This window comes from Thermobia domestica, chromosome 16, assembly GCF_964235325.1.
Source record: "Thermobia domestica chromosome 16, izTheDome1.hap1.1, whole genome shotgun sequence".
Lineage (NCBI taxonomy): Eukaryota > Metazoa > Arthropoda > Insecta > Zygentoma > Lepismatidae > Thermobia > Thermobia domestica.
The window spans coordinates 15,837,876-15,850,501 of NC_137469.1; the positions used below are offsets into that span (position 1 = coordinate 15,837,876).

The 12,626-nt window shown below is 35.4% G+C and overlaps 1 protein-coding gene across 2 annotated transcripts in view; it reads right to left on the bottom strand.

Annotated features, from left to right (window-relative positions):
- Positions 1-12,626, bottom strand: part of Drep4 (DNA fragmentation factor-related protein 4) — an 83,483-nt gene that overhangs the window by 12,177 nt on the left and 58,680 nt on the right. Inside the window, exons 4-5 of one of the 2 annotated variants that reach the window (XM_081742133.1) lie at positions 12,063-12,251; positions 3,342-3,708 (exon numbers count right to left, since the gene is read on the bottom strand). In XM_081742133.1, the coding sequence (XP_081598259.1) occupies positions 3,342-3,708; positions 12,063-12,251 (556 nt within the window). The remainder of the gene's footprint in view (positions 1-3,341; positions 3,709-12,062; positions 12,252-12,626) is intronic. The other variant, XM_081742134.1, reaches the window with a different exon arrangement.

Consider the following 12,626-nt stretch of genomic DNA (forward strand, 5'->3'; position numbering starts at 1 on the left):
TTGCTACGTGCTCACTATAATGATGTTCACAAACTTCTAAAACTCTGTCTCTCAGTCATAATTCATGCAAAGGCGCATTAACTATTCCTTCCCGAAACCGAAACACGAAAGTAAATAATTTTATGGTTATTCTCAGTGATAACTAGAGACTGGATGTTAGGCAAAATGCCTATTCATTAATGTTAAAGATATGATCAAAAATAATGTTTTAAAGCTTATGGGAAGTTATAGTTACAATTTAAGCCATTTCATTTTGCCTATTTCGCCCATTCCTGCATGAATAATTACTTTAGCGCCTAACATTGCCTATTCTATGCATTTTCTTCAAAATAAGACTTTAATTGGGGAAAAAATATAATTTAGTATTTCAAGAAAGGATTCTGCCTCTACCGAGAAATATAAGTGTTGTTTGTAGTGATAAGATGTAAAACTTTGGACTACTATGTGTACTGACAAAGGGCTGTAGAACTTTGGACTGCTATGTGTAGTGATAAAGTGTACTAGAGAATGTATTTACTAAATATACATGGAACACATGTCAAGTTTCGTTTTTATATATACAGTGAAAGAAGGTATTAACAAACAGGTATGTTTCTATATTCTTTGAACATTATCTATGATTTGAATATATTTTTTAATTGTATTGAGTATTTATCTTCATTATTTCGAATTACATTTTAGTGAATACTTTTTTAAATTTTAAGTGCCTATTTTCCAGGTTTCAGTGCTTAAACATCCGGTCTCTAGTGATAACCCTGCTGTGAAGGTGTTTTTTTATTGTTATTTTTATTTATATATATATATATATATAGTGGAAATCTTACCACTGGATCCAGCTACGATCTCTTTCAGGCAATTATTATAATATAACAAATGTCTGCTAGGAAAATACAGGTTTAAAACAATGGGTTATGAGAATTAAGAATCTATTAAAATTTCCTGATATTTACAGGTCTTTTCACTAGATTCTCTGACTATTCCAGGACTTTTTCGGGGTAAGCTGAATTACTTGTCTTTTCACGGGTTAGCAGGTCGATGGAAACTCTGCTAGAAATGTTTTAAAGTTTCCACAAATGATTCATAGAACTCAACGCTTCCACAGTCGTGTTCTCAGGATTTCAGGATTAGCCAGAAGAGAGATTTCTTCACTATGTCATTTGTCTACCAGCGGAATTTTACAATTTGCACCAATGAAAAAGTGAATAATACTCCGAAGCTGTCTACGAATATATACATCTTACTGGAGGCTGCAGGTAAAGAGACTAAACTTTTTAATTACTTAATATGCATCCTATCGGTTTCTTTGAGCAATTATGGGAGAATCATTTTCTTACAGCAAACTTCCACCTTCTTATAAATAAATCTAAACCCAGTGCACAATAATCTGTGATATTTTCTCAAATATATGAACAGTCATGTTGTTAACTTCACTTATAATTCCCCGCAGCCAGGCAGCTCTCTAAGAAAAACTAACGAAAGCTTAGGCCCGATGATTTACAAGGCTATAGGCTCTTTGAAATTTTGCGCTCACCAAAGTTATAAGTTGAGGAAGTCGTTGAATGTAAATGATTCTCCCACAGTTCCTAGGACAGTCGAATGCAATATCCATTCAAAGGGAAATATAACTTAATCAAATGGTAAATATTGTAAAAGTATATATATATGGATTAGCCTGTAATTACGATGCACGCACATTATAATTAACTCCCTACTGAAAATTATTTATAACATTTTAATACACAGTTTTCGGAGTCGCTGACATAACTAGTAATACTACCGACGCCGTTCAATTGAATTGAACTGAATTGGAAAGGTTGGGGTGGGTGCGCCGACGACGGAGGTCTTTTAGCACCCATCACTAGGTAGGTGGACACACAGTAAACGCGAAGAGACGCAAACACACACAGATAAAAACAACTGTCCGTAGAAGAGAAGGTCATAAGGAACACATTAAAACAGTCACGCAGAGCACCAAGCTGAGTACAGAAAAAGAAAAGTACAAGATAAAATAATAAATAATGCATGAAACGTTAAAAGCGGTGCATCCACATAACAGAACACTGCACAGTTATAGAGCCACACAGAAAAGTCAAATAGCGGATAAAACTTGCTGATGTCGCAGAAATCGGAACACCTTCAAGACGATGCCAGGATCATCGCTGAGCAGAGTTCGGAGGTCAGCGGGCAGGCCAAACTGAGCATGCACAGGCGCACGAGGCACACAGTCCACAAGAAGATGACGAATAGTCAGGAGGAGGAGTTCTGTGTAGAAGATGTCCGTGTGTCAAATGACTATGACCAATCCGAAGACGAGCCAAAGTACTCTCTTCCAATCGTAAAGGGCGGGAGCTCGACGACCAGACTCCAAGACGGGGCTTCACAGCATGGAGTTTGTTGATCTGCTGATCCCATGATGACTGCCAGCGCTGATGCAAAAGACGAGAAAAGACATGACGAACATCAGTGCTGGGAACAGGGAGGCGGCAACCACGACCATGAAGAGCAGCCTCCTTCGCAGCAGTGTCGGCCAGCTCATTTCCAGGGATGCCAACATGGCCTGGCACCCAACAAAACTGAATATCATAGCCCTCAGCAAGTAGGCCATGGTAATGAAGTAATACTTGCTGGACAAGTGGATGCGGAGACGAGACATCAGCAAGGCTATGAAGAACACTGCTGGAATCAGAGCAGATCACAATAGCGCGAAGCTGGCGGCGACGAACATGCTGAAGAGCTTCCAAAATTGCTACCAATTCTGCGGTGTAGACGGTACAGAGGGGATGAAACTGAACTCGGGAACGGTGGACTTCCAGAACAAAAGCACAGCCAACAGAGTCATCCTGCCGACGTCGTTCAAGTCCCACCTTACCTCCTATCGTCATCGGGAGAGGCGGAGTGGTGGTAAAATATAACATGTCCAAATTGACCGATATTAAGCGTCGAATTCATAGTTTTCGAGATCGCCAAGCTGATCAGTGACAAACCTGGTGATATTTAAGCCCAAATTTAGGAATAAAGGAACATGTTTGCTGGCCCGGAGATTAACAGGGACACCGTCCAAGGGATCGCTCTTCCTTATCTATTTATCCCACTAATTTCTTTACTCTCAAATATGATATGTTGCATAAATCTCATCCTCCCTGTGCGAAGAACTGGCATTTCAATACATAAATAAATAAATAAATAAATAAATAAATAAATAAATAAATCAAAAGTAAACAAAGTATATAATTAACTAAATAACAGCATCTCCATTCAACCCTTATCCATACTTATCTCTAGTTTCATGGACATAAAAGTCCATTTAAAACTTGCAGAAAATTAAAACTTAAGATATTTACCTATGATCTAAGTTCCACGTAGAAAAAACTACTCTTGATTCCTTATTATCGTAAGGATTAATTTCGTGATCCGCAGGATACCTGCATCTATCATGGTCCCATCGCCCCTCACACAAAAACGTCCCATCTCCCGCACATATCCGGATTTCTTCAGATATCGTCTCACGATCAAAATAACCTCCGAAATATCTCACTTGCTTTAATTCGGCCTGGAAACTTTCAAACACCACTTGTAACTTCTTCTTGGATGAATTGTTTAAGTTGGACTTCTTTATTTCGTCATTTGTTGACCTTAAATAGCTTCTAATTCTGTCCTGGGCTCGTTTGTTCATGTATTGTTCCTTTGTATTGGCGTACGTATCCAAACCTGAAACCAAAGAAATTTATCAAGAGATAAAAACTTAAATCACACACGCACAATAAAACTCGTACTAAGGAAAATATTGGGTGAAAAATGTTTTGATAATGTTTCTGTTTTAATGATTGGTCAGTAGAAGAAATGAAATGTTAGTTTTATTATATTTATTGCATAGTATCAGTTTAGCAAAGTTGATATAACAGTGCGTGGTCAAAAGACTAAGGAATATTACAAAACGAAGGAACACAGTGTGCCAATTAGGAAACGAGTTATTTATTATTATTATTATTATTATTATTATTATTATTATTATTATTATTATTATTATTATTATTATTATTATTATTATTGCTCTATCTCGGTTTAAACCGGTTTCAGCTTAATAATCTGACGTCCGTCTCTGGCAAGTGCAGATTATTTGAAGAGTTCTTATTCTCCAAAGAAATTTCTGATCATATATGTCTAGTATTGCTGGTTATTGTAGGTTTGTTGGGAGATGTTTTGCGTTTATCTGTTCAAAGTTGTGTCACAGTACTTTTACGGACAATTGCTATAGTTGAGATAATGATTGGTCTTATTGTAGCTTTCTGACATTTCCACGACTTTATTATTTATTTATTTATTTATTTATTTATTTATTTAACAATCACGAGATACAACTCAGAGGCCATTTTACACTGGATATCCATCAACAACAATAACAATGGAAAGGATTTGGGAAGGTATCGGCCAGGCCGTTTTACTAGGTACCATCCCGGCATTTGCCTGGTAGGACTGAGGGAAACCCTGGAAAACCTCAGTCAGGATGGTCGGCAGAGGGATTCGAACCCACGACCTCCCGAATGCGAAGCCAACGCTCTACCACTTGAGCTATGTTATTATATCGAAGTTAGTTTTGAGACGAAATTTTCGTAGTGGTGAATTTTACGTGTTACTTTGGGAAAATGTACAGAAATTTCTAGTAGTGTCCGGTCGCAAATGTAGGGCATGACGCCGCTAAATATAGTTTGATGATGTAATGCCTCGTCACCGTTTCAAGAATGGAACAGAGAGTGAGTATATATATAAAGTTCTGTACACGCTTAGGGAAAATTTCAACGGAAACATTTGAGATGTTCAAAAAGGTTTATGGAGACAATTGCCTTTCTCGCTGACGTGTTTTTGAATAGAATTAGGAGGTTCAGTGCTAGCAGGGAGTTTGTGGAAAACGAGTGCCAGTGTCCAAGGTCCATCAAAACAACTGAAATTACTGACTGGATCCAGACCTCTGCCCTTATGACTACTTTGTTTCCCTCCAAATTAAATCACCACTGAAGGGTTGCTTTTTTGGAGATGTTCCCACCATTCAGAAAGCAGAGACGAGGACTTTGGGCACTCTAGTCCAGGACTTCAAGAAGTCTTTCCATGACTTACTGAGTGTTGACAAATGTGGTTCGTACGTTGAATAACCTGAAATAAGTTGATTCCATTTACTATGATTATTATTATTATTATTATTATATTACAGCGCCAATCTGTTTTCCTAATTTAGGTACTGTGTACGTCTTAATTTGATATGCTATATGTTAATTAAAATAAGATATCGTTGTTCCAGTACTTAAGAGTAATTAAATCTTTATAAAATAGAGACTGGAAAAAGTTTTAGGTTCGAATCAGCGCAGGAAGAATGACAGATTCCAGTTTACAAATTTCTTTGATTTCCTTATTATGTGATGGATGGTGTATACAGTTTTTGTTTGACACGGGAGCGGCGGTATCAGCCACGGGGTCAAATCACGTAACTAAAATGTTTAAGAATAAACAAAAGTTACCTTATGAATGCAAATGGATCTAAACTTGTTATTAAAGGTAAAATTATGGTTAAAAGTATGTTATAATATTTGTTCTTATGATTTATTTGGAATTTTAGAAGGAATACCGAAGTCTATTCTAGGTCGGCAATGATTGAATACAATTAAACATGAATGAAGAAAATAACAGTAGATTTTTCAAAAGTGTTATTACACAACAATGTTACAGTATACATAGAATTACCATAAATATGCGAACTGAAATACGGACACTTGAAGCCGAGATAGTATTTTGTCTTTTGTTACAGTGAAATATTGCACAATGAAAGGAAAAACTGCGGAGCAAGAATATGTTTCATTGAGGTTGATCTTTAATGGTCGCTCTGCCTTTTCTGATGCGCACAAGTCTGCTTCCCACCTGGGAGCACGGTGACTCAGTGTTCACTGCCATCACGTGCAAAAAGTCCCTGGTTTCTTCATTCCAAGCCATGTGAATTTGTGGTAAACAACATTGTGTCTATCATTTGCTCGGAATTTTGCCGTTTTCTCTCATTCTCATTTTTACCAATGTTTTCAGAGTTTGAGTTTCTCTATGCCTACACATATACCACCACCACTTATCTTTCTGCCACCTTGCCCTCTTCCCTTCTTGGTTCTTGCAATTTCTCTGCAAAGTTGCTCTGAACGTTACGTCGTTATCTGACGTCATACATCTGCGAGCTGGAAATAATAGCATTAGAAAACACACAGGAAACTAAAAAAAATACTTTGCTTTTTTTAAAAAAATGTCCATTTAATTCGACTAGAAGGTCCTTTCAGAACTTTCAACGTCAGAACTTAAGATTTCACTTTGAATAATGAACGAACTCGAAGTAATGTGAGAACTTTATTTATTTCACATAAATCAGCGAAAAGCTAACCTTTACAAGAAATGAATATTTTAGCAAACACTACAATTCCTCATTGTTCAAAGATTGCTTTTTTTTTTTTTTTTTTTTTTTTTTTTTTTTTTTTTTTTATACCAAAATACTCCGAAGGTGTCGTTCGTATGCTTTGAAATACTTCGATGTGTAAATACTTTCACAGCATATGGGAACAGATTTAAGTACGGTTAGAACAAGGAAGCACCATTGCAGACATACGAAAGTCAAAATAAAATATCGTCGCTGTGCCTCGAAGAACCGTTATGTGTTAAAACCACAACTTTTCAGAAGAAGCAAAAAAACATTCCACCCTTAAAATTTTGTTAAATATACACGGAAGCACTTGAAAAATACAATAAAATTGGTTCTGAGTATATTATGCACTGGACATTGTTGTAGCTTGCTTCAAAAATATTATATTACTATTTTTCTGTTTACGTAGCACGCGTCGGTTTATCTTTAGCGCCTTTATAAGCACGTGAAGCCTTTAATTTCAATCCATTATTGTTTCATTATTGTGGCCAAACAATTGAATATTCACTTATCACATTATAAGGGACGCTGTCTGGCAGCTTTGAGGTTTATTTGAACAGCATAACATTTTTGAAAAAAAAAAAAAAGTCACATAGCGGTTCTTTAAGGCGCAACGACGATATGCTTAATATAAACATATTGATAGTACCACGAAGGCAGTTGGCTTTGGATGACTCACCCCCAAGCATAAAGAAAAAGAAAAGAAAAAAGAAAGAAAGAAAAAGAATGAAATACATCGAGGATTACTGTCAATGATTTTGAATGTAATTCTTGTTCAATGTGAGAAAGACTGTGGTTAAATTTCGGTTTAATCAATTTACGGGTTAACCGATTCAAAAAAAGAAAAAAAATCTTTACTAAGGTTTTTTTTTTTTTCTTTTTTCACAAGCTGAAGTAAACTTCATAGTTTTAGCCGTACGGCTTGACTTTAATAATGTTCAAGTTTTGAAGGGTCATATCTTGGAAACAATGTCTTTTCACGCTGAAAATACATCAAATATATGCAAAAAAAAACTTTTATTCCGGTTTAACCAAATTCTCATTTAACCGAAGGACCACTTGTTCCATCAAATTCGGTTCAACAGAATTATAATGTATATGGAAATGGGAAAAACACAATTTAACGAAACTATCATATAAAAATTAAAAGGTAAATGCCAAGAAATAAAACAATACTATAAATTAGCTCTCCCTATTGGGCTAGTGGCTAGTCCGCGTGCCTTCAATCAAATATTTGGCGATGTTTCATAGCAATAAGGCCGGTTTTTTTGCGTCGATTCATAACCATGGATAAAACATGGGTATATCACTTCACACCTGTGACGAAGGAACAGTCACAATAATGGACTGAAAGGAGAGAATCGGCTGCAAAGCAGGCGAACAGTTCCCATCTGCTGGCAAGCTCATGGCGTCATTTTTTTGGGAGGCGCGTCGGAAAATTTTCATTTATTATCTTCAAGAAGGAAAACAATCAACGACGAGTATTATCCAAATTTACTGCAGCGTTTGAGTGATGAAATCAAGTAAAAAAAAAAAGAAAAAAAGCCACATTTGGCAACGTACCCTATCCGCCAGTTTAGCCTCCGAGGTTTCTCTTTCCAAACTTGAAAAAAGTGGTTCAGGTGGTAAATGATTTGCCAACAATGAAGAGGTGGAGTCTGCGATTAATGGCTATTTTGAGGAATTCGATGGTTTACACTATAAACAAGGTATCGAAGCTATTGAACCTCGCTGGGAAAAGTGTATCGAGTTGAAAGGATACTAATGTTTGAAAAATAAAGAATTTTTGCCTTTTTTTCCCCCCCTGTTTTCTTTGTTAGGCCGTGTACTCTTGGGACAATTCTCGTATCCAGTTGCTCCGTTGGAAATTGCTTTGAAAATATCCTTTTTCGGTTCGCCTACTTTTAAAGGTAAAACACATGAAAGAGTGTGTTTAAAAATCAAAGGAGATTTTTAGCAGATGTTGATGGATTTTAGTAATTTCAAACATCAACTGGATTCTCATTAACCTTGGAGTGTATTATTTTCTCACACGAAGTAAGTCTAAATAATAATATTTACTGCAGAAGAAGTAGTGAGAGTTTCAATTTAAAACAAAACCATAGCAGAGTTTTTCTGCATTCGAAATACGGTAGTTCTTTAGATTAAAAGACATTCTAGAGTGCATTAGTCTGGACTTAATATTCTGGTGAGCTCTGAGTTGCTTCTTCTAGGGACCATATGTATCAGAGGACATGGTGTCTAATGCACTGAATTTCCAAGGCACTTAATTCTTCTTGTCACTGAAGTAATTTTTTCGGGACTGATTTCGCGTACCATGAAATAATTGCATACGGCAACGAAATAAGTTAGCGAGAAGGTCATTTATGTTTTTCGTATATAAAAGTAATTTTTGTTTTCGACATTTGAAACTTTCTTTATTTTTTTAAAAATTTTATTTTATTTATTTACTTTTGCATAAAAATGTCCTGAGATGAATATTCGGACCCAAGAAGAGCGGAAATTGGGAATGGCGGGACTTTATAAAGATGACCTGCATAATTTATATCGTTTACCGAACACTGTTAGGGTCATCAAGTCTAGGAGGTTCAGGCGGGCAGGTCATGTAGCCAGAATGGAAGAAGGTAAAAACTGGAAGTCAAGCAAAAAACGACTATTAAGAAGACCTAGGTGCAGATGGGAGGGCAATATTAAGATGGATCTCGCAGAAATACGAATACAAAGTAGAAACTGAATCCAATTGGCTAAGGATAGAAGTCAGTGGAGAGCTTTTGTGAACTCGGCATTGAATCTTCGGGTTCTATAGGCCACAGAGCAGGATTTCCCCAAGTGAGCCCAGCCCGAAAAAAAACACTTTAAAACCCACCTGGGTTTTTGAGCTTTTTGTTAGTATATTGTTGGTACAAATTAAGTGATCACATTGAAAGTGATTTTTATCAAATTTTGGTCTTTCCTTGCGTGAATTAAGATGCTTTCGCGTTAAGGTATACAACACACTTCAACATATGACCTCTATAAAGTTCTGAGTGAATAAGAAACCTTACCTTAGCTTGAGATAATTATAGAACAAATTAATGTATGGACTATGCTTATACGTAGCCTGTTTGAAGTAAAATATGCAATTTTATATTTTTAGAAAATACTTTCCGTGAATAGTGTGCTCGCCGACTCGGCGACGCCGAGCAACGTTATCCCTCATATATTTGACGGGTTTAAGGCCATAGGTACCGATACTATCAATAAATATGTAGTGCATCAGTAAAACTATTAGTATTATTTTTTTTATTGCCTTTGATGCTAACGTAAGTATTTTTCAGTAAAATTTGGTTTTCCAATAAGGTTGCCAATTGGAAAATAAGAAAACCGGCATCCCTCTCAAAATTCCCTATGATATAGGTGTAAGTGTGAAGTATCTCTGTTCGGATCCATCCATGGAAAGGAAATTTACTATCATGAACAAAAGTGCATTAGCATCTGTATTCTGCATATCATTAGTACATTCACTAATAAGCTTAATAGATACATTGTGTTATAAATGACAAACTGAAATCGGCATTGATTATTTTATTGTATTTAGCAGTAATTGCCACTTCTTTAAAATTATCGAAAAAGATGAACAAAAGTATATTAATCTTTATGTGACAATTTTGGATTTGGAAAAGGAAATTTATTCTTTAAACTTATACTTCAACTACGGGAAATCGCTTTTAAGAAGTCATTTTTCACTCTCAATAAATGTATAAAATTCCTTACAACTAAATTTCAAATTTTCCCAGATACAGTTCAGGAACGTTTAGCTATTCTTCCTGCATTTAGATAATTTAAACTTATAATGAACTTCTTTCTCGGAATTGGATTTTGTTTATGAATTGATTGTATCAAGTGATGCGGCTTCATGTATCCAGAGACAATATATATGCTTTTGAAACCAAGTTGTGTAGTTCCATATTTATAGCATGCTCCTTCAGCTAATAATCTGATAAAACTACAATATTATCAGTTTTGTACACATATCATGTTTCTTGTTTTCAAGAAGTTACTGTATATGAAGTAAAAATGTCAATTTTAATGAGGAAGAGAAAGCAGGCTATGATTTCTGAATAGTATCTTTTAAAATTTATTATGTAACAAATAAATTAGTCGCTGAAAACAATCGCTTTTATCATTAGATTTAATACTGTCCCTAGGTACAACAGGCTCTGTGCCTTGGTATGTACCAAGGAACGAAATGACCTACTCAGAAAAACTGTTCTGAAATTCTTCTAGTTAATACAATATCCTCTTGTACTTTTACAGTATGAAGCTAAAGTATCAATTTATCAGGAACACATTTTTCCCTTAGCCTTACATAAATATACCCAATTCTGTAAAGAAAAATATAAAAAGTGTCCTTGGAAGTGAACAACTTCCCCTAGTTACGAACTTGAAAACGGACACCTTAGTTTAAAATGTTTCTACAGTGCAGGGAACTTATGGCACTGTAAGCACGTGCATTTGCACAAGGTGAAAAAATCTGTCATAACTATATTATTTAAAATAAATATTTCTTGTTGGAAACAGACTTCATGATGATGATAATTAAATTTAGTATGCTGACCTATTTGAATACTACATTCATAAATCATGTTTAGCTTGCATTAGTTTAAGGTCACATGGACAGTGTTAAAGCAAATAGTCAAACAAATCCCATTTAGTTAGTTATCACAGTTTAGATATGAAAACTAGTCTTGTCTTTGTCACAAACAAGATCTTTACCATTGAAGCTGAAAACAAGTTTTTTTTATTTTTTTTAAAGTGTAAAAGGAAAATCAAGAAATAACGATAAAAGAGCTAGTTGCATTGGAATTGTAAACTGATATATTGAGAATGAAGTTCGATATTGAATTTTTTTTAGAAGAATTACCATCTTCTCTCTGTAGGTGTGTTTATCTTTCACTAATAGATTATTATTTGAAGAAAAAGAACAGACACAACAAGATTGTATTTGTAGTGTTAGGCCATTCTGAGTGCGAGTGCTTTTCCCTCCCCTTCGTTGTTCATGATGGAGTAGCATACTTAAAATCGTGGCTTTTAAGATTAGTTCTTTCTGGAGAAAGTGAGGGGGCGGCAAATAATGCCACTGCACGGGGCGGCAAATTGCCTAGGGCAGGCCCCAACTGTAAGTCCCAAAGTGACGTTGATTCCATAGAGAATTTGGTACTGACGAAGGTGGTAGAATCGAAATCACTGAAACCTCCAAGTCAAGATTACCACTGGTACCAGTGGTTGCTTACTTGTACGAGCTTCGTCAATATTAAATGTGGGTCCTTTTAACACATTGAAGTAAGTCCGTTCTAATAAAATTGGCGAAGTGACATATATCGTTTACAAGACGGATTCTAAATTATCTACTCCAGTATTCTAGACAATGTTTGGACTTATTACATAATTCTTAATTGCTAGTGCTATTCAGGTATACGATTTTCAGTTCAATATGTAAGAATTCTTTTAGTGTAAAAGTGAAGAAGAATACTAAATCCCGTATTAATCTACTTCAGAAGCGCATTAGAGATAGCCATAAGCGAGAAAAGATTTTTGTGAAAGCTTTCTTTTTATACTCTGAATATTATGTTCTTACCTTCAAACCATTCTGGATCATCAATTCTCCTACTCTTTTCTCGCCTGTTTCTAGTAATATCCAATTGCAATAAATAAGCACGCAATCTAGATAATATTGTTTCATCATTTATAAATTCCCTTACGTCGTTTCCGCACTTCAAATAAGGTGCATTCACTTTCTTGAATGCGTTTACAAGTACATCGATTCCTGCAAGACAGACAAAAGTTTATAATAAATCAAAGTAATTATATCGAGGATGGAGTTCCTTCCTCGAATATCCGATTAAAATAATCATTCAAAAATACTTTTGTTTGGTTAATAGTTAACTACTATTATAAATTGCGTTGTAAATTTTTGCTTAATATTTTGAAGCTTTTAGAATGGGCTAGAGCTCTGGTAATAACGTACTAATTCCAGTCTAAGCCATTTTGATTTCTTACTGCAATATGAATGATTTAATATTTCCATCCGGCTTGTACTCCTTTCCTTTCACCTGTGTTGTCAGAACATACATTAGAGTGAAACTCTTCACTTGACCTCATTCTTGTAGAACATGAATTTTCCTATAAGGTTTGTATTATT